This window comes from Pristiophorus japonicus, chromosome 3, assembly GCF_044704955.1.
Source record: "Pristiophorus japonicus isolate sPriJap1 chromosome 3, sPriJap1.hap1, whole genome shotgun sequence".
Taxonomy (NCBI): domain Eukaryota; kingdom Metazoa; phylum Chordata; class Chondrichthyes; family Pristiophoridae; genus Pristiophorus; species Pristiophorus japonicus.
Genome location: NC_091979.1, coordinates 116,655,792 through 116,679,018, shown reverse-complemented (window position 1 = coordinate 116,679,018; position 23,227 = coordinate 116,655,792). Strand labels below are relative to the sequence as shown.

The 23,227-nt window shown below is 44.2% G+C and overlaps 1 protein-coding gene across 1 annotated transcript in view; it reads left to right on the top strand.

Annotated features, from left to right (window-relative positions):
• The window catches only part of cir1 (corepressor interacting with RBPJ, CIR1), a 96,031-nt gene that overhangs the window by 17,534 nt on the left and 55,270 nt on the right, over positions 1-23,227 (top strand). The window contains exons 3-7 of the mRNA XM_070875744.1: positions 6,632-6,705; positions 6,868-6,878; positions 7,007-7,065; positions 9,809-9,857; positions 14,808-14,925. Of these exons, the coding sequence (XP_070731845.1) occupies positions 6,632-6,705; positions 6,868-6,878; positions 7,007-7,065; positions 9,809-9,857; positions 14,808-14,925 (311 nt within the window). The remainder of the gene's footprint in view (positions 1-6,631; positions 6,706-6,867; positions 6,879-7,006; positions 7,066-9,808; positions 9,858-14,807; positions 14,926-23,227) is intronic.

Sequence of the window (23,227 nt, the reverse complement as noted above, 5' to 3'; positions counted from 1 at the left end):
CTAAAGAAATGTCAAGATGCAGACAACTGCAGAATCGACAGGAAAAAAAAAGGGGTTACCGAGAGTTGAAGTTGAGGTTAAACATGGGTCATGAGAAAGACGCAAGGCGAAAGAAAGAAAGAAAGAAAGAAAGATGATCAGGGAAGACAGTGTAGCGAAGCTATAACGAGGAGGAGGAGGAGGAGGAGGAGGACGAGGACGAGGACGAACCGTTTACGTCCGCCTGAGAGGGCAGATGGGGCCTCGGTGTCACGTCGCATCTAAAAGACGGCACCTCCAACAGTGCAGCACTCCCTCAGCACTGCACTGGAGTGTCGGCATATATTTATGTGCTCAAGTTCATGGAGTGGAACTGGAACCCACAACCCTCTGACTCAGGTGAGTGTGCTACCCACTGAGCCACAGCTGACACGATAAGACATGGTATGCAGTTCAGATCACGTGGATAGTTTTGTTACACCCCTGGGTTATGCTATGTTGGGAAGTAAGGACACATTCTGAAACCCGAGGCGCAGGAACCGCTTACAGAAGTGACCAACCCAGCTGTACCCAAGAGAATATCTACGGCAGACCTGAACTTTGTAAAATGTTTTAAAGAAACTGTTACCATAGCACCTCAGTGCTATAATGGGTTGTCATATGATCCTTTCACCTCCAAGACCTGTGGTTGTACCTGACTCATCCAAAGAGTTTAATCCTGTTCCTTCCCCTGTTATTTGTACGTAAAGTGAGTTAGTGCAGCCTTCCTTCAGTTCCCAATGGGCATCGGTTCCAGCACAAACATGTCCCACAGTTTACCCCAAATTGGCTCTCTAACTCGGAGCATAAGACAAAACTCTCTGCTATGAATTTGGATAAGCCTCCAGTATCTAATCAGGTTTAGTCGCTTCATTAAATTGTCCGATTGCCTGCCTTTTTACAGAAGTTGACTTCTACAGTCCTTATCTGTTAACAAGGTAGCGGGATCCAGGAGTGAAACAATGAAACTCCCTTGCGATCTGGACCAGATTTCCATCTTAAGCGTGTACTTCTTTAATCTCTCTGAATGCAGGCCAAGTTAATGCTTGGCAAGGTGTTGTTTGGATTGGTTCGCTTCGTAAGCTGCTTTATTCCATGGTAGACACAATACAATATGGAGTATGATGCAGTCAGTTCAACTTCTGTTTGTGTAGAGCCATCTATACTACCGTCATTACATCAGAGCATAAGAATTAGGAACAGGAGTAGGCCATCTAGCCACTCGAGCCTGCTCCGCCATTCAAAAAGGTCATGGCTGATCTGGCCGTGGACTCAGCTCCACTTACCCGCCCGCTCCCCATAACCCTTAATTCCCTTATTGGTTAAAAATCTATCTATCTGTGATTTGAATACATTCAATGAGCTAGCCTCAATTGCTTCCTTGGGCAGAGAATTCCACAGATTCACAACCCTCTGGGGGAAGAAATTCCTTCTCAACTCGGTTTTAAATTGGCTCCCCCGTATTTTGAGGCTGTGCCCCCTAGTTCTAGTCTCCCTGACCAATGGAAACAACCTCTCTGCCTCTATCCTGTCTATCCCTTTCATTATTTTAAATGTTTCTATAAGATCACCCCTCATCCTTCTGAACTCCAACAAGTAAAGACCCAGTCTACTTAATCTATCATTATAAGGTAACCCCCTCATCTCCGGAATCAGCCTAGTGAATCGTCTCTGTACCCCCTCCAAGGCTAGTTTATCCTTCCTTAAGTAAGGTGACCAAAACTGCACGCAGTACTCCAGGTGCGGCCTTACCAATGCCCTGTACAGTTACAGCAGGACCTCCCTGCTTTTGTACTCCATCCCTCTCGCAATGAAGGCCAACATTCCATTCGCCTTCCTGATTACCTGCTGCACCTGCAAACTAACTTTTTGGGATTCGTGCACAAGGACCCCCAGGTCCCTCTGCACCGCAGCATGTTGTAATTTCTCCCCATTCAAATAATATTCCCTTTTATTGTGTTTTTTTTCCAAGGTGGATGACCTCACATTTTCCGACATCATATTCCATCTGCCAAACCTTAGCCCATTCGCTTAACCTATCTAAATCTCTTTGCAGCCTCTCTGTGTCCTCTACACAACCCGCTTTCCCACTAATCTTTGTGTCATCTGCAAATTTTGTTGCACTACACTCTGTCCCCTCTTCCAGGTCATCTATGTATATGTAAACAGTTGTTGTCCCAGCACCGATCCCTGTGGCACACCACTAACCACCGATTTCCAACCCGAAAAGGACCCTTTATCCCGACTCTCTGCTTTCTGTTAGCCAGCCAATTCTCGATCCATGCTAATACATTTCCTCTGACTCCGCGTACCTTTATCTTCTGCAGTAACCTTTTGTGTGGCACCTTATTGAATGCCTTTTGGAAATCTAAATACACCACATCCATCGGTACACCTCTATCCACCATGCTTGTTATATCCTCAAAGCATTCCAATAAATTAGTTAAACATGATTTCCCCTTCATGAATCCATGTTGCATTTGCTTGATTGCACTATTCCTATCTAGATGTCCCACTATTTCTTCCTTAACGATAGCTTCATGCATTTTCCCCACTACAGATGTTAAACTAACCGGCCTATAGTTACCTGCCTTTTGTCTGCCCCCTTTTTTAAACAGAGGCGTTACATTAGCTGCTTTCCAATCCACTGGTACCTCCCCAGAGTCCAGAGAATTTTGGTAGATTATAAAGAATGCATCTGCTATAACTTCCGCCATCTCTTTTAATACCCTGGGATGCATTTCATCAGGACCAGGGGACGTGTCTACCTTGAGTCCCATTAGCCTGTCCAGAACTACCCCCCTAGTGATAGTGATCATCTCAAGGTCCTCCCTTCCCACATTCCTGTGACCAGCAATTTTTGGCATGGTTTTTGTGTCTTCCACTGTGAAGACCGAAGCAAAATAATTGTTTAAGGTCTCAGCCATTTCCACATTTCCCATTATTAAATCCCCCTTCTCACCTTCTAAGGGACCAACATTTACTTTAGTCACTCTCTTCCGTTTTATATATCGGTAAAAGCTTTTACTATCTGTTTTGATGTTTTGCGCAAGTTTACTTTCGTAATCTATCTTTCCTTTCTTTATTGCTTTCTTAGTCATTCTTTGCTGTTGTTTAAAATTTTCCCAATCTTCTAGTTTCCCACTAACCTTGGCCACCTTATATGCATTGGTTTTTAATTTGATGCACTCCTTTATTTCCTTGGTTATCCACGGCTGGTTAACCCTTCTCTTACTGCCCTTTTTCATTGGAATATATTTTTGTTGAGCACCATGAAAGAGCTCCTTAAAAGTCCTCCACTGTTCCTCAATTGTGCCACTGTTTAGTCAGTGTTCCCAGTCTACTTTAACCAACTCTGTCCTCATCCCACTGTAGTCCCCTTTGTTTAAGCATAGTACACTCGTTTGAGACACTACTTCCTCACCCTCAATCTGTATTACAAATTCAACCATACTGTGATCACTCATTCCGAGAGGATCTTTTACTAGGAGATCGTTTATTATTCCTGTCTCATTACACAGGACCAGATCTAAGATAGCTTGCTCCCTTGTAGGTTCTGTAACATACTGTTCTAAGAAACAATCCCGTATGATTCTATGAATTCCTCCTCAAGGCTATCCCATGCGATTTGAGTTGACCAATCGATATGTAGGTTAAAATCCCCCCATGATTACTGCCGTTCCTTTTTCACATGCATCCATTATTCCCTTGATTATTGTCCGCCCCACCGTGAAGTTATTATTTGGGGGTCTATAAACTACGCCCACCAGTGACATTTTCCCCTTGTTATCTCTAATCTCTACCCACAATGATTCAACATTTTGTTCACTCGAGCCAATATCATCTCTCACAACTGCCCTGATATCATCCTTTATTAACAGAGCTACCCCACCTCCTTTCCCTTCTTGTCTATCCTTCCGAATTGTCAGATACCCCTGTATGTTTAATTCCCAGTCTTGGCCACTCTGCAACCACGTTTCTGTAATGACCACCAAATCATACCCATTTGTAATGATTTGTGCCGTCAACTCATTTACTTTATTTCGAATGTTGCGTGCGTTTAGGTAGGGTGTTTTAATACTAGTTTTTAAACCATGATTTTTAGTTTTGACTGCTCCTGCAGCCCCTTTATATTCATACATATTGTCCCTTCCTATCACCTTGTGGTTTACACTTACCCCAGTGCTACTCTGCTCTGTTGCCTCTTGCCTTTTGCATTCTTCCTTGGGGTTCTGTTCATCAGCGCTCTCACCCATTCTAACTAGCTCAGAGCCCTCTCCTGGGTTCAAAATACTCCTCGCATTGAGGCACTGAGCTTTCAGGCTTTGGGCAGAAGAGTGTCGAAAAGGAAGTAGCCATCCAGAGGAAGATCAGCGGTGACAAATGCAGGATGGGCAGTTGCTTTGCATAGATCAAACCAGTGGCGTATTAATTAGCCATCTCTGGTCATTGAGGAGACATCTAGCAGTAGCACTTTGGTGTTGAAAAATTTCGACACTCTTCTGCCCAAAGCCTGAAAGCTCGGTGCCTCAATGCGAGGAGTATTCGGAACCCAGGAGAGGGCTGCAGGAGGGGTCAAAACTAAAAATTGCGGAGGTTAATTCTCCCGTGCAGCCTTTCTGCTGCCCTTAACTTTTAAGTCGTTTCTCGGCTACCTTGACTGACTGATTTCTGGTGTCTGTTTATTTGTAAAAGTTCCCTCCTCAAAGACTCGTGGAGATCAAAGACATTTTTCAACACCAAAGTGCTAGTGCTAGATGTCTCCTCAATGACCAGAGATGGCTAATTAATACGCCACTGGTTTGATCTATGCAAAGCAATTGCCCATCCTGCATTCGTCATCTCTGATCTTCCTCTGGATGGCTACTTCCTTTTCGACACTCTTCTGCACAAAGCATATGTTAAAATCGCTTTTATCCAAACCCTTTTCATGAAAGAAAATGGCCACAGTAACACTTGTGTTGATGCATATGGGGTGAAGATAAGACACATTTTTGGGGCATAACCAAGGGAGCTTTACTCTCCATATGACACCTAACCTGAGATTTTTTTGGTGGTAACAGCAGTGCTCTAAGTGGAAGAGTGTTTCATTTTCAAGCACTCAAATTCTCTGTGTTGAAGAGCACAAATATTGAAACAATCACAGGCAGAAAAACCTACTGTTCTTCACATTTTGTTTCCCACCTGTATGCAAAGTATTGCGTAAGTATCATCATCCTCATTGGCGGTCCCTCGTATCGCCCAGAGAGCGTACAGGTCTTATCCTCACTATCGAATGGGGGGGGGGTCAGCACCCCCACGGGCATTTGCCCTCCCTGAGGCACCAATCAGACCGGCTACTCACTCACTCGATGTCTGCCAGAGGCATGCTTCGTGGAGGACCTTCCCCTGTCCGCCGCTGCTCTCGGTGGTTGTGGGACATCTTTCCCTGCATAGATGGTAATGGGAATGGTTACCAGAGGGCCCATCTGCTCTTGTGGCACACAGATAGCCACCAAAGCACTTATGACATACTGTGTGCATTTAATACAGTCCTCTGTTTAATGGCCCTGGAAGTTGCATGTGGTTCATGAGGAAGATATCGAAGTGCAGAAACGTCTTTTACGATCTCAAAAAGCAATCTTTATAATGTGTAAAGATCATTCATGGCAAGTCGGGTGAAACACTAAACCTACCTATACCAACAGCATGAGAACAAATAGTGTGTCCGATTTATAATTTAAGTAATGAAGGAGTGCATTAATAAAAATATTACTTACTAACGACCCTGCAAAAGTGATTAAACCTCTTGCTGCACTGTGTGTGGGTTCTTCAGATGGCGTCGACATTGGAGACCTCAGTTATGCTGGTCCAAATTTTTCTAAAAAACCGCTGGGAGGGGTCTACTTGCACCCCTTCTGTTCAATTCTGACCATCTCCTTTCAACAGCACTGACAAGGGCCTCGTTTCCTCACTACTGAACTTTCTGGCTCTGCCTGCTACCATCTTCTTCCATCGTGAATCAAATCTAAAATTGGCTAATTCAGCCCTGGGTGTACTGCGAACGCACGGGCGCTCCCTGCCAGCTGACCAGAAGCACGGGAAGAAGAAAAATAATTGTCCCCCCAAAAATTGCACGTGCGCAGAGGGTCCAGTTTTATGTGAGGGGGTTGCTAATTTTGGCTTCGTCACACAAATTCTGTTGTGCAATGCCAGATTTATCGCTATTGCTAACGATCTTCACCATTTGCCGAAATTTTCAACCTCTGGCAGTAATGGTAACCGAGCAGTTTAAAAACACATGTTGCCGCGATTATCACCTGAAAACGAGCGAAATCGCAAAACCCAAAAATCTAGCCCACTATGTTTTTATCTTTCTTTTTATTGATGCTATTTAATATTTCACTTCATTTCCTGTGATATTGTTTTCAGCCAGACATTATGTAAGACATTTCTAGAAGAACTTGTGTTATGCTAGATTGTTTGCACATCAATTTTCTGATAAACAAATGGATACATTTTTTAATGACTATAGATGCATAAAAAGATATATAGAAACACTCCTGTGTTCGAAAGATAATTTATTTAAAATTCTTTATAATAGTTTGCAAATTGATATTTTACTTCTTTTAAGGTTACTCATGGGCGATGAGCGTGTAAAGAATGGGCTTAACTTTATGTATGAGGCACCTCCAGGAGTTAAGAGTGGTAAGTATTTAATTACTTCAAGAATTTCATGAGATGTATAATGTGTCAATACCATCTGCATGCATTTAATTTCCATCATAATTCTTTAATTTTAAGATCTTGTATTGATGTGTATCGCAAGCTAACATTTTCCTTTATTTTTTTAATTGGCTGGCATTGAAGAAAACAAAGAGGTAAGAAAACCTTGATTATTTTGCTAAATGTACTCCACCATTTAAGTTAAATATTTTAAAATCTTAAGACATTTATTGTTTTTTTAGCAGAGTAGCATGAGCTAATGTCTATGTATGTGTGATTGCAGACAGAAGAAGGAGAGACTGAATACAAGTTTGAATGGCAGAAGGTTGCTCCACGAGAAAAGTAAGTACAGTGTTTCATGGCAAAGGAGCAGAGCGCAGTTTTAGGGTATAAGCAAAAATCGTGCATTTATTTGTTGTGAAAGCAAATGTTGAACTATTAACCTATATTGTTCTAAATGCATACTAATGTTTAACTTGAATTATGGATTCTAAGAGTTTGTCCACAATTATTATTACACTAACCCGTATATAGTTATCTGGTTTATCTTTCTTGAGTAAGGGTATTACATTGGCCACTCTGCAATCTAAGGATTCAGAAATTGTGGCCAGGGCCTTTGGCTATCTCCTCTCTGACATCCTTCAATAGCCTCGGGTGTATGCTGTCGGGGCCTAGTGACTACTCATTTCTACTGAGTTCGACTAATTTTTTCAAAACTAATTCCTTTCCTACAATTATCTTTAACAATTGTTCCTCATTGTCCTTTAGTACATCTGTGTTGTCACTTCCACCATCAATTGTAAAAACCGATTTAAAATATCCACTACAATTAGATTCCCTCCTTCATCCCTGAATGCTCCTTATCTTTAATTGTATTACTTATATGCCTGTAAAAGCCCTTTCTATTTTCTTTTTGATCTGTTGGTCTTTTTCATATTCTCTTTTTTTCACTTCCAATCTCCCTTTACACTTGCTACTACATTTTCTATATATCTTTAGTATTGTTAGCCCTAACTTTATCATGTGCCTCTCTGTTAAGTTTCAGTTTATCCACAAAATTCCATACTTTGATGCACCCCTTTTCGCCTTCTAGGAATATATTTATTTTTTACTCATGGATCTCATGTTTGATGATGTCCCACTGCTATAATAGTTTAAATTCTTCTCCACTGCTCTGCTTATCCTCTACACAGAACATTGGTGCCATTTTGGTTCAGATAAAAGGTTATCCCTTCAGAATAATCTTCCGTTGTTCTGGAGCTTCTTCCAATACCTCTGGAATGTAAGCCCTTCACTCCTTCCTAATCTTCATCTCCTTAATTGATCATTACGTGACACAGTAAGCAATTCGAGATTTCCAACTTGAGGTCTTAAACTCCTTCTACCGCAAATGAACTTTTATCCAAGTCATTGGTTCCAATATGAACCACAACTTCTTGCTGCCCACCTTCTCTTTCCTAACCTTTTCCCACCTGTTTCCTGATGTATTTCACCCTGACATCAGGGAGGCAACATACCATTCGGGAACTCTGGTCATGACTTTTTTTTATAAAAGCCTGATATACCCCTGACTGTAGAATCCTTCAATACTTACACTCTGCTATTTTTGTTGTCTCCCTGCCTCTCACCTCTTCACGCCTTGGGTAGTCTCTTGTTCCACAGTGCCAAAATGTTGCTCAGGGCCACCCTCCTCTGAGTCACTGTCATTATCCATCTCATACTTGTCCAATACTAGAATCATACAGCACAGAAGAAAGCCATTTGGCCCATCTTGCCTATGCCAGCTTTTTGAAAGAGCTATCCAATTGGTTCCACTCCCCAGTTCTTTCCTCATAGCTGTACAAATGTTTCCTATCCTGTTGGACAGTTTCTGTAACTTGGGTTCCCTGCATCTGAAAGTCCTGTTTCCCTCTGCAGATAGTCACCCACTCCTCTCTTTCTATACTATCCCTGTGTTCTGAACTATCTAATATTGCCACTTGGGTGAAAGTACGATCCAGAAATCCTTTCTCGTCTCTCTATCCTTTTATCTCATTGTTGTTTGTGGGGATCTTGCTGTGTACAAATTGGTAGCTGTGTGTGTTTATATTAGTGAACACAGCCAATTAAGTACTTTTGATTTTTAAAGCTCTTTGAGACATCCTATGGATGTGAAAGGAGTTGTATAAATACAAGTTTGTTCTTAAATGCTGCAGTGTGTGATTAATTGCTACTTGAGCAGAGAGATCCACTGTTCCAGAGCTTCCATTTTTCGACACCGCACAAAATGGAATAAAATAGCTGTCCTTGAATGATCCATAATGTTCCACTTAGTACGCTCCACACCTATCACATGGGTTCCCTCCACTGCCATACCTTTGTATCTAACTTAAATATAAGTAATGTTAACCTGACCTCCCATTAACACCAAACGCTCAAGAATCAAATTTCTTCTACTCACTTCACACAAACATTAATTTTAAGGAAAAATAAATCCTACCCAATTGTACCTCACTGTTGAAATCCCACTGAGGTTAAAACCTGGTCTTTCACAGCTTGCGATTCGAGGATTGAACGTGGACTCTTTGCTTTGTATGGATCAAGACCACACCAGGCAATGCACTTAGCCATTGGTGGAAGTTACAATAAATGTTTTTGTAAATTAATTTTGACTAGCTTGCTAATAGCAGTTATTTTTTTGGGGTAGCCCTTAATTTAAATAACTCCTAGATTTTTGCTGACTGAGGGTTAAATGTAGTTATCCAGGCATATTAAAAGCCATTTTCTTTTGGTTTTCAACATCAGCCTTAAATGGGATTTGATCAGCAATAGAAATTTGCAAATTGGCCACCATTCTCTTTTTAAGGAGAAATTGCTTCAGGTGTACACATCAATTAGCAACCTTTCCTGATTAAACATACCTACAACTTGTTTATCATTTGTTTTATTCTGATATTGTATTCTTGCACCCTCTTCCATATGTTTTTATTTTTCTGCTACAAAAGTATTTTAGGAACTATATTTTAAAATTATGCAAAGGATTACAATAATTGAGACAGAAACTGTAGATGAATGTTAAATAGTGCCCTTTTTTAATTGATACCAGATATGCCAAGGATGACATGAACATTAGGGATCAGCCTTTTGGAATACAGGTGTGTATGAATTGCTCTTGCAGTAAAACAATTTGAATACAATTTCACTACAGATAATGCATAACAGGTGGAGTTGAATTGGAACCATTTTATAAGATGGCAAAAATCTTTCATTTCTGGAGGATTGCAGTCTGTTACCAGAGTGATTCCTAGCAATGACTAAATGCTGTGTAGTGGCTTTTTGCGCAGCTTCCCGGTCATTGCCCTTATGAAAAGTGATCACTGAAAATAAATTCTATTGTGAGTTTCCGATTGCTGTGTTTTTCCCAATTTTGCACCTTTATTGTTCAGCTGTCTCTTTCACTTTCTTCATGTTTTTGGTTCTTTGTATTTTTGTTTACTCCCTGCTTAAATTATTTTGTCCTGTTTCATTTTCTTTGATTTTATTCTTCACTAATTTTTAAAATGTTTTTCTTTTTTAAAATGTTTTTCTTTTCTTTTCTTTTCTTTTTTATATAATGTAACAAACCTCTTGGGTTACATAATTCAAATTTGGTCCATGATCAGGGACAGATGGGTGTGCTATGAGCAAGGCAGGTATGGGGACCCAGGAGGTAGTGATGGAGCAGTCTCAGCGATTGCTCTTGTCCAACCGGTACGAGGCTCTTACTCCCTGTGCGGACGAGAGCAGGGACTGCAGGGAGGATGAGCAAACTGACCACAGCATCGTGATACAGGGGGCCATTCAAGTTGGGGGAGTAAAAAGAAATGTTGTACTGGTGGGGGACAGTATAGTTAGGGGGATAGATATTGTTCTCTGCAGCTGAGAGCGTGAGTTCCAAAGGCTGTGTTTGCCTGCCCGGTGCCAGGGTTAAGGACATCTCCTCTGGGCTGGAGAGGAACTTGGAGTGGGAGGGGGAAGAATAAAGTAAGCAGTTCTGCTGAGGGGGTATGAGCAACTTGGGGCTAAATTAAAAAGCAGAGCCACAAAGGTGGTAATCTCTGGATTACTACCTGAGCCACGAGCAAATTTGCATAGGGTAAATAAGATCAGAGAGATGAACGCGTGGCTCGAAGACTGGTGTGGGAGAAATGGGTTTCGATTCCTGGTGCACTGGCACCAGTACTGGGGTAAAAGAGAGCTGTTCCGTTTGAACGGACGTGAACTGTGCTGGGGCTAGTGACCTGGCGAATCGAATAACTAGGGCTGTAGAGAGGGCTTTAAACTAATTAGTGGGGGGGGGAGGGTTCAGGCGAGTGGAAATTTAAAAAGTCATAGAGAAAGGAGAAGGCAATAGAGCAGGGTAGTGACGGGGGAAATGATAACCAGAGAGTGACCGGAAGGGACAGAATGCATAAAAATAAGAGTGTATCAGAAAGTGGGGTCAAAGCAGGGAAAAATGGTAAAAAGACAAAATTAAAAGCTCTATCTGAATTCATGCAGCATTCATAACAAGGTAGATGAGTTGACGGCATAAATAGATATAAATGGGTATGATCTGATAGCCATTACAGATACGTGGTTGCAAGGTAACCTAAGGGCTCGACTTTCCTATCATGCTCGGCGGGTTCTTGGCGATTTTCTCAGCGGTATAGCTGTTTTCCGCCCGGTGGAAGTTTCCCCCTTAGTTTTCTAGTGGTATCGCCCAAATCTGAAAACGCCCGCCGACGTGCACCGCCTCAACGGAAGCCCATCCAGATCGCCGAGGAAACCGCCCTGTAAAAGCTGCTTAAACAGGGCGGTAGGTGAGTACTCTGCAAAGAAAGGTAAGTTAAAGGTTCTTTTTATTTATTTATTTATTTATTTATTTATTTATTTATTTATTTTATTTTAAATTTTAAAACTCCGATTAGGTGTAAAAGTGTCCTGGGAATGCTTTTTACGTTTTTATTTTTTTCTAATTAATTTTTTTTTTTATTATTCCCCCCCCCTCTCCCTAGGCCCAACTGCAGCCTCGAACTAATTTTTTTTTAAACCTCCCGTTTTACTTAGTTTCCTCTTAACCACTGAGAATAAAGGTGCAACGCCCCTTTTCTCGCCGGGCGATTAGTTTTAACATAAAAGTAGAAATTCTCACCAGCATTACTTAGCAAATGTTAGCGTTTTTTTTCTGAGCGGGCAATCAGGTGTTGAGGGGCTCATAGGAAAGTCTAGCCCCAAGGCTGGTAACTGAATATTCGGGGGTATTTGACAATTCAGAAGGAAAAGACAGAATGGAAAAGGAGGTAGCTCTGTTAATAAAGGATGAGATCAGTGCAGTAGTGAGGAATTATATTGGCTCAGAAGATCATGATATTGAATCAGTTTGGGTGGAAATAAGAAATAATAAGGGGAAGAAATCACTGATGGGAGTAGTCTATAGGCCCCCTAACAGTAACTACACTGTTGGACAGAGTATAAATCAAGAAACAGTGGCGGCTTGGAAGAAAGGTACGGCAATAATCATGGGCAATTTTAATCTTCATATTGATTGGCCAATCAAATTGGCCAAGATAGCCTTGAAGAGTTCATAGAGTGTATTCGAGATGGTTTCCTTGAACAGTACGTTGTGGAACCAACCAAGGAGCAGACTATCTTGGATCAGGTATTGTGTAATGAGACAGGATTAATAAATTATTTCATAGTAAAGGATCCTCTTGGAAAGAATGATCATAGCATGGTTGAATTTCAAATTCAGTTGGAGGGTGAGAAAGTTGGGTCTCAAACCAGTGTCCTGCTCTTAAATAAAGGTGATTACAAAGATATGAAGGCAGAGTTGGCTAAAGTGGACTGGGAAAATAGATTAAAGTGTAAGACGGTTGATGAGCAGTGGCAAACATTTAAGGAGATATTTCATAACTCTCAACAAAAATATATTCCAGTGAGAAGGAAAGATTTTAAGAGAAGGGAGAACCACCTGTGGCTAACTAAGGAAGTAAAGGATAGTATCAAATTGTAAACAATGGCATGCAATGTTGCCAAGATTAACGGGAGGCCAGAGGATTGGGACATTTTTAAAAACCAGCAACGGATGACAAAAAATAAAGAGAGAAAAGATGGATTATGAGACTAAACCTAGCAAGAAATATAAAAACAGATAGTAAGAGCTTCTACAAGGCATATAAAAAGGAAGAGAGTAGCTAAAGAAAATGTTGGTCCCTTAGAGGATGAGACTGGGGAATTGATAATGGGGAACAGGAAAATGGCAGGATCTTTGAACAAATATTTTCTATCGATCTTCGCGGTAGAAGACACTTAAAACATCCCAATAATAGATTATCAAGGGGCTATAGGGAGGGGGAACGTGGAACAATCACCTATCACTAAAGAAAAAGTACTCGGTAAAATAATGGGACTAAAGGTGGACAAGTCCCCTGGATCTGATGGCTTGCATCTTAGGGTCTTAAAAGAAGTGGCTGCATTGGTTCAATCTACCAAAATTCCCTGGATTCTGGAGAGATCACAGCAGATTGGAAAACTACAAATGTAACACCCCTATTCAAAAAAAAAAGGAGGGAGACAGAAAGCAGGAAACTATAGCCCAGTTAACTTAACATCTGTCATTGGGAAAATGCTGGAGTCCATTTACATTTGGAAAAGCATAATAGAGTCAGCATGATTTTATGAAGGGGAATCATGTTTGACAAATTTGCTGGGGTTTCTTTGAGGATGTAATGAGCAGAGTGGATAAGGGGGAACCAGTGGATGTGGTGTATTTGGATTTCCAGAAGGCATTCAATAAGGTGCCACATAAAAGTTTACTGCACACGATAAGAACTCACGGGGTTGTGGGTAATATATTAGCATGGATAGAGGATTGGCTAACTAACAGAAAACAGAGAGTCGGGATAAATGGGTCATTATCCGATTGGCAAATGGTAACTCGTGGGGTGCCACAGGGATCGGTGCTGGTCCCTCAACTATTTACAATCTATATTAATGACTTGGATGAAGGGGCCAAGTTTGCTGATGATACAAAAATGGATGGGAAAGCAAGTTGTGAGGAGGACAGAAAGAATCTGCAAAGGAATATAGACAGTCTAAGTGAGTGGGCAAATATTTGGCAGATGGAGTATAATGTGGGAAAGTGTGAGATTATCCACTTTGGCAGGAAAAATAAAAAAGCGAATTATTATTTAAATGGAGAGATTACAAAATGCTGCAGTATAGAGGGACCAGGGGGTCCTTGTGCATGAAACACACAACGTTTGTATGCAGGTACAGCAAGTAACCAGGAAGGCAAATGGAATGTTGGCCTTTATTGCAAGGGGGATGGAGTATAAAAGCAGGGAAGTCCTGCTACAATGTACAGGGTATTGGTGAGGCAAAGAGTACCATGTACGGTTTTGGTCTCCTTATTTAAGGAGATACTTGCATTGGAGGCAGTTCAGAGAAGGTTCACTAGGTTGATTCCTGAGATGAAGGGGTCTTATGAAGAAAGGTTGAGCAGGTTGGCTGATCTTATTGAAACATACAAGAAGATACTGAAGAGGCTCAGCAGGGTAGATGCTATTTTTTATGCTTCCATTTCATATGTTCTTATGTCGTGGTTTAGTATTGTGAGTTTTGATTGTTTAAATCAATTAAACGCTGGTTTCTACACAACTATCATTTTAGAGTGATTTGTTTCGAGACGAGTGCTTTCCCTGAATCATGTGTTGCTCGTTTCACTGAATACGAGGAAGTATTCGTGCGTGTGCGTGTGTGTGCGTGCACACCTCCTTGGCGGGTTAGCGCTGGCGCGACCACTTACCGCCTCGATCTCTTGCACCCCGGAGGTGGTGACGTCATCCGGTGCGCAGTGCCCCTTTATCGCCTGGATGTAAAAGCGCCAATTAAAGGCAGTCCAAAATGTTATTTTTAAACAGTTTTTCCATTATCTTTAATACGAGATTGCTTTACTGGATAGTTGTTTTACTTGGGAGATGCACATTCAAGCTGGGAGCCTTTTGACTCCGGGTGTGAAGGTAAATACTTTTGCCAACTACCTTCATCCCTTTAAGTAATAATGATGTACTCCTCTTGTCTAGGTGCGAAATGTTAGGTGTATCAAGTGTCACAAATGGGGACATGTGAATACAGACCGTGAATGTCCACTATTTGGCCTTTCTGGAATCAATGCAAGCTCGGTTTCCACAGATAGTGCAGGTATGTATGACACATTAAATCTAATCTTGGCAGAGGTCTGAACTATGTCTTTTCTAGTCATTTACGACACATGTGAGTCATTGGCAAGGCCAGCATTGATGGTCCATCCCTAATTGCCCTTGAGAAGGTGGTGGTGAGCTGCCTTCTCTAACTGCTGCAGTCCATGTGGTGAAGGTACTCCCACAGTGCTGCTAAGGAGGGAGTTACAGGATTTTGACGATGAAGGAATGACGTTCTATTTTCAAGTCGGGATGGTGTGTGACTCGGAGGGAAACTTGGAGATGATGATATTCCCATGCGCCTGCTGCTCTTGTCCTTCTACATGGTAGAGGTCGCGGATTTGGAAGGTGCTGTCTAAGAAGCCTTGGCGAGTTGCTGCAGTGCATCTTGTAGATGGTACACCCTTCAGCCATGGTGCACCAGTGATGGAGGGAATGAGTATTTATGGTGGTGGATGGGGTGCCAATCAAGTGGGCTGATTTGACCTTAATGGTGTTGAGCTTTTTGAGTGTTGTTGGAGCTGTACTCATCCAGGCAAGTGGAGAGTATTCCATCACACTCCTGACTTGTTCCTTGTAGATGATGGAAAGGTTTGGGTAGTCGAGAGGTGAGTCACTCGCCACAGAATACCCAGCCTTTGACCTCTTGTAGCCAAAGCATTTATGTGGCAGGTCCAGTTAAATTTCTTGTCAATGTGACGCCCCCAACCCCAGGATGTTGTTGGTGAGGGATTTGACAATGGTAATGTCAAGGGAAGGTGTTTAGATGCTCCCTCTTGTTGGAGATGATCATTGCCTGGCACTTGTGTGATGCAAATGTTACTTACCACTTATCAGCCCAAGCCTGTTATCCAGGTCATTGGTGGGAAGATCCTTGATGAAGCAGTTGGAAGATGATTGGGCCTAGGACACTGCCCTGAGGAAATCCTGCAGCAATGTCCTGGGGCTGAGATGATTGGCCTCCCAATAACCACAACCATCTTCAGTTGTGCTAGGTATGACTCCAGCCAGTGGAGAGCTTTCCCCCTGATTCCCATTGATTTCAATTTTACTAGGGCTCTTTGATGCCACACACGGTCAAATGGTGCCTTGATGTCAAGGGCAGTCACTCTCCCCTCACCTGGAATTTGTTCTCCTTTTGTCCATGTTTTGGACCAAGACTGTAATGAGATTTGGGTCTGAGTGGTCCAGGCGGAACCCAAACTGAGCATCGGTGAGCAGGTTATTGGTGAGTAAGTGTCACTTGACAGCACTGTCCACGACCCCTTCCATCACTTTGCTGATGATTGGGAGTAGCCCAATGGAGCAATAATTGGCCGGATTGGATTTGTCCTGTATGTTATGGACAGGATATAGCTGAGAAATTTTCCATGTTGTCGAATAGATGCCAGTGTTGTAGCTGTACTGGAACAGCTTAGCTAGAGGCTAGTTCTGGAGCACAAGTCTTCAGCACTGCTGCCAGGTTGTTGTCAGGGCCCATAGCCTTTGCTGTGTCCAGTGCACGCAGCCGTTACTTGATATCATGAGTGAATCGAATTGGCTGAAGGTGGCACGCACTCTGCTTTTAATCTTACCATTTTACCAACAAATACACACGCAGGTTAATATACATATTGAGATCACATATTGCCTTGAATGTAGTAAAATGTCCCAAGGTGCTTCACAGGAGTGTTATCAAACAAAATCTGACACCGAGCCACATAAGGAGGTATTAGAATAGGTGACCAAAAACCTGGTCAAAGAGGTACGCTTTAAGGAGCATCTTTAAGGAGGAGAGAGAGGCGGAGAGGCTTAGGGGGGAATTCCAGAGCCTGGGGCCCAGGCTGCTGATGGAACAACTGCCAATGCTGAAGCGATTTTAAAATCGGGGTGCACAAGAGGCCAAAATTGGACGAGCACAGAGATCTGGGAGGGTTGTAGGAGGAGCTTAGAGATGGGGAGGGACAAGGCAATGGAGGGATTTGAAAAAAAAAAGATCATTTTAAAATCGAGTCATTGCCGGACAAGGAACCAATTTAGGTCAGCGAGCACAGCTGTGAATGGGACTTGGTGTGAATTAGGATAGGGGCAGCAAAGTTTTGGATGAGTTTAAGTTTATGGAGGTTGGAAAATGGGAGGCCAGCCATCAAGTGTCTATTACTCATTTTTTATTTACAAATCAAAAATATAATTACCCATATCTGAATTCCCAATTCGCCATATGTGACTAGTAGCAAACAAACTGGACAGCCCTGTTTTAACACCACCGTTATCACTTACTCCTTTTCTTCAAAAAAAACCAAACCTGACCCCTCTAGCCCCACAAACAACCAGTCTGTAACTTGCTTTTTCTCTCTAAGATGCATGAACATAATGTAGGCACTTAGTTACATACCACCATTCCCTGTTTGAGTGTCTCCCATTTGATTCCAGCCAGCACACTGCACAGAGAATGTCCTGGTTAAGCTCACCAATTACATTTATATGGTTTCGACCATGGTGTGCTGTTCACCTTTGTTCTACTCTACCTCTGTACCATCCATAACCCAGTTGACCACTCAATTTTCCTTCCAATGTCCCTCCACAGTCCACCTTTGTGGTACGGCTTACTTGATTTTTCAATACTCCTATCCGTCTCAACAAACCACCATATAGAATCATCGAATCATAGAAGTTTGTGGCACAGAAGGAGACCATTTGGCCCATTGTGTCTGTGCCGGCTGAAAAAGAGCATTCCAGTCTAATCCCACTTTCTAATTCTTGGTCTGTAGCCTTGTAGGTTACGGCACTTCAAGTGCATATCCAAGTACCTTTTAAATACAATTAGTGTGTTTCTGCCTCTACCACCCTTTTCAGGTAGTGTGTTCCAGACCCCCACCATCCTCTGCATGAAAAAATTTCTCCTCAACTCTCCTCTAATCCTTCTATCAATTACTTTAAATCTATCCCCCTAGTTAATGACTTCCCTGCTAAGGGAAATAGGTGCTTCCTATCCACTATCTAGGCCCCTGGTAATTTTATACATCTCAATGAAATCTCCCTTCTGCTTCCTCTGTTCCAAAGAACACAACCCCAGCCTATCCAATCTTTAATCATTGCTAAAATTCTCCAGCCCTGGCAACAGCTGTGTAAATCTCCTCTGTATTCTCCTTAGTGCAATCACATTTTTCCTGTAATGTGGTGAGTAGTACTCTAGCTGTGGCCTAACTAGTGCTTTTTATAGTTCAAGCATAACCTCCCTGCTCTTGTAGTCTGTGCCTCAGCTAATAACAGAATGCATTCCTTATGCTTTCTTAACCACCTTATCTATCTGTCCAGCTACCTTCGGGGGTCTATTGATCTGCGCTCCAAGGTCCCTCTTTTCCTCTACACTTCTCAGTATCCTACCACTTATTGTGTATTCCCTTTTCTTGTTAACCCTCCCCCAATGCATTACCTCACACTTCTCCAGATTGAATTCCACTTGCCACTTTTCTGTCCACCTAACCGGTCCATCAATATCTTCCTGCAATTACAGCTTTCTTGGTCCTCCATTGCTGAATTCTAAATTCTTCCCAATCCTCAAGTTTACTATTTTTGGCAACATTATGAGCCTCTTCGTTTGATCTAATACTATCTATAACTTCTCTTGTTATCCATGGTTGGACCACTTTTCCTGTGGGTTTTTTGTGCCTTAAAGGAATGTATATTTGTTGTAAATTATTATTAATTCTTTAAATGCTAGCCATTGCTTATCAACCATCGTACCTTTTAATGTAGTTTCCCAATGTACCTTAGCCAACTCGCCCCTCATACCTACGTAGTTTCTTTGTTTAGATTTAAGACACTAGTTTCAGATTTACATCACTTTGAAACCCAATATAAAATTCTATCATATTATGGTCACTCTTCCCTAAAGGCCCCTTTTATTGGGCCCAAATTTCGGGCCCCGTCTAGAACGGCGCAGCCCCGACCTGGACGCCCGTTTTTCACGCCACAAAGTGCGCCTAAAAAAAACTTCCAGATTCTCTGGCTCCCTGCTGGTCCTCTGGTGCCGGACGTGGCGCATCACAAGCTGTAGGGGGCGGAGCTAGGTCCCTGCACTGAAAATAGTGCCGGGACCTCTGCACATGCGCACTACAGTGGGCGTGCATGTGCAGTAGCTCCGGGCGCCCAAAACTGTGTGGGAGGGGTCCGAAGCACGCAGCCCCTAGCCCTGGCCGAATGGCCTCACTGGGGCTGCGTCCATAAGGCTGCTTCCTCCCGACTCGACTCCCGCTCCCCCGCCCCCACCCCCGACACCGACCCGACTCCCGCTTTCCCCCCCCCCCAGCCCCCGGACCCGACCCGACACCCCCCCCCCCCCGGCCCCCCCCCGGACTGGACCCGACCCGCGCACCCCCGCCCGACCTGACCTCCCTCCCCCCACCCGAACCCGACCCGACCCAACCTAACCTCCCGCCCCCTGCACCCTCCCCGACCCGTGCTCCCGACTGCCCCCCCTTGGACCCGACCTGACCCAACCTCCCCCCGACCCCGACCCGCGCTCCCGACCCCGACCCGCGCTCCCGACTCCGACCCGCGCTCCCGACCCCGACCCGCGCTCCCGACCCCGGACCCGACCTGACCCAACGCCACCTACCTGTAAATCTGGTGCTGGGGACGGGCCCTGCCCGGAGTCTTGGGCCCGGCCCATTCAGCCTCCCTCCCCCTTCTCCTCTTCCTCCCCCCCCCCCCCCTTCTCCTCTTCCTCCCCCCCCCCTTCTCTTTCCCCTTCTCCTCTTTTTCCCCCCCTTCTCTTTGTACTTCTCCTCTCTTCTCCCCCCTCCTCTTTCCCCTTCTCTTCCCCTTCTCTCCCCCCCCTCTCTTTCCCCTTCTCCTCTCCTCCCCCCCCCTCTCTTTCCCCTTCTCCTCTCCCCCCCTTCTCTTTCCCCTTCTCCTCTCCCCCCCCTCTCTTTCCCCTTCTCCTCTCCCCCCCTTCTCTTTCCCCTTCTCCTCCTCTCCCCCCCTTCTCTTTCCCCTTCTCCTCTTCCCCCCCCTTCTCTTTCCCCTTCTCCTCTTCCACCCCCATCTCTTTTCCCTTCTCCTCTTCCCCCCCCCATCTCTTTCCCCTTCTATTCTCCCCCCCCCCCCCCCGCCATCTCTTTCCCCTTCTCTTCTCCTCTCCCCCCCCCTTCTCTTTCCCATTCTCCTCTCCCCCCTTCTCCTCTTTCTCCCCCCCCCTTTCCCCTTCTCTTCCCCCCCCCCCCCCTTTCCCCTTCTCCTCTTTCTCCCCCCTTTCCCCTTCTCCTCTTTCTCCCCCCCCTTTCCCCTTCTCCTCTTTCTCCCCCCTTTCCCCTTCTCCTCTTTCTCCCCCCCTTTCCCCTTCTCCTCTTTCTCCCCCCCTTTCCCCTTCTCCTCTTTCTCCCCCCCTTTCCCCTTCTCCTCTTTCTCCCCCCCTTTCCCCTTCTCCTCTTTCTCCCCCCCTTTCCCCTTCTCCTCTTTCTCCCCCCCTTTCCCCTTCTCCTCTTTCTCCCCCCCTTTCCCCTTCTCCTCTTTCTCCCCCCCTTTCCCCTTCTCCTCTTTCTCCCCCCCTTTCCCCTTCTCCTCTTTCTCCCCCCCTTTCCCCTTCTCCTCTTTCTCCCCCCCTTTCCCCTTCTCCTCTTTCTCCTCCCCCTTTCCCCTTCTCCTCCCCCTTTCCCCTTCTCCTCCCCCCTTCCCCCTTCTCCTCTCCCCCCCCTCCCCCTTCTCCTCTTCCCCCCCTTCCCCCTTCTCCTCTTCCCCCCCTTCCCCCTTCTCCTCTCCCTCCTTCCCCCTTCTCCTCTTCCTCCTCCCCCTCCTTCCTCTCCCTTCTCCTCCTCCATCCTTCTCCCTCCCCCTTCCATGCTCCCTCTACTTCCCTCGCTGTCAGAAACACAGACACCGACAGACAGAGAGTGATTGACACACAGACAGATAGACACACTGGGGGGGGGGGGGCATCCCAGCTCGCTGTTGGTGGGCTCCCGGTGCTGCAGTTGGTAAGTAGAAAATGTATTATTTATTGATTTTTTTAAAAATTATTAATTTTTTTAAATTTCATTTATTGATGTTTTTATCATTTATTATTGATGATGGCTCTTTATTTGTAAAACTGAAGTGTTTAATGTTTGTAAACTTCCCTTTAAACCCCTTGACAAATCATGCTTGAGAAATCTTCTGGAATTTTTTGAGGATGTGTCCAGTAGAGTGGACAAGGGAGAACCAGTTGATGTGATATATTTGGACTTTCAGAAGGCTTTCGACAAGGTCCCACACAAGAAATTAATGTGCAAAGTTAAAGCACATGGGATTGGGGGTAGTGTGCTGACATGGATTGAAAACTGGTTGTCAGACAGGAAGCAAAGAGTAGGAGTAAATGGGTACTTTTCAGAATGGCAGGCAGTGACTAGTGGGGTTCTGTGCTGGGGCCCCAGCTGTTTACACTGTACATTAATGATTTAGACGAGGGGATTAAATGTAGTATCTCCAAATTTGCGGATGACACTAAGTTGGGTGGCAGTGTGAGCTGCGAGGAGGATGCTATGAGGCTGCAGAGTGAGTGACTTGGATAGGTTAGGTGAGTGGGCAAATGCATGGCAGATGAAGTATAATGTGGATAAATGTGAGGTTATCCACTTTGGTGGTTAAAAACAGAGAGACAGACTATTATCTGAATGGTGACAGATTAGGAAAAGGGGAGGTGCAACGAGACCTGGGTGTCATGGTACATCAGTCATTGAAGGTTGGCATGCAGGTACAGCAGGCGGTTAAGAAAGCAAATGGCATGTTGGCCTTCATAGCGAGGGGATTTGAGTACAGGGGCAGGGAGGTGTTGCTACAGTTGTACAGGGCCTTGGTGAGGCTACACCTGGAGTATTGTGTACAGTTTTGGTCTCCTAATCTGAGGAAGGACATTCTTGCTATAGAGGGAGTGCAGCGAAGGTTCACCAGACTGATTCCTGGGTTGGCAGGACAGACATATGAAGAAAGACTGGATAGACTAGGCTTATATTCACTGGAATTTAGAAGAATGAGAGGGGATCTCATCGAAACATATAAAATTCTGACAGGATTGGACAGGTTAGATGCAGGAAGAATGTTCCCGATGTTGGGGAAGTCTCGAACCAGGGGTCACACCCTAAGGATAAGGGGTAAGCCATTTAGGACCGAGATGAGGAGAAACTTCTTCACCCAGATAATTGTGAATCTGTGGAATTCTCTATCACAGAAAGTTGTTGAGGCCAGTTCGTTAGATATATTCAAAAGGGAGTTAGATGTGACCCTTAGGCTAAAGGGATCAAGGGGTAGGGAGAGAAAGCAGGAATGGGGTACTGAAGTTGCATGATCAGCCATGATCATATTGAATGGTGGTGCAGGCTTGAAAGGACGAATGGCCTACTCCTGCATCTATTTTCTATGTTTCTGACGATACATAGCTCGGTGGAAAGGTAAGATGTGACGAGGACGCAAAAAGCCTGCAAAGGGATCTAATCAGGTTAAGTGAGTGGGCAATAAGGTGGTAGATAGTATTGTGTTCCTAACACAGATGAGGCTGCACACAGGGAGGTTAAAGTAACAGTGACTTCAATCTTTAATAAGACACTCCAGAGTGAGGAACAGGCCTTGGGGGCCGACTTATATACAGTGCTCCCAAGGGATGCTGTGATCCCTTGGGACTTCAGGGGATGAGCTCCCTGGTGGCAGAACATGGGAGTGCATGCTTTACAGATACACAACAGATAGAAACATTGAAACATAGAAAATAGGAGCAGTAGTAGGCCATTCGGCCCTTCGAGTCTGCACCGTCATTCAATATGATCATGGCTGATCCTCTATCTCAATACCATATACCCGCTTTTTCCCCATAGCCCTTGATGCCTTTTGTTTTTAGAAATCTATCTATCTCCCTCTTAAATATATTCATTGACTTGGCCTCAACAGCCTTCTGTGATAGAGAATTCCACAGGTTCACCACCCTCTGAGTGAATAAATTTCTCCTCGTCTCGGTCCTAAATTTCCTACCCCATATCCTGAGACTGTGACCCCTTGTTCTAGACTTCCCAGCCAGGGGAAACATCCTCCCCGCATCCAGTCTATCCAACTCCTTCAGAATTTTATACGTTTCAATGAGATTCCCTCTCATTCTTCTAAACTCTAGTGAATACAGGCCTACTCGACCCAATCTCTCCTCATATGACAGTCCTGCCATCCCAGGAATCAGTCTGGTGAACCTTCGCTGCACTCCCTTTATGGCAAGTACATCCTTTCTTAGGTAAGAATACCAAAACTGCACACACTACTCCAGGTCTCACCAAGGCCCTGTATAACTGTAGTAAGACATCCTT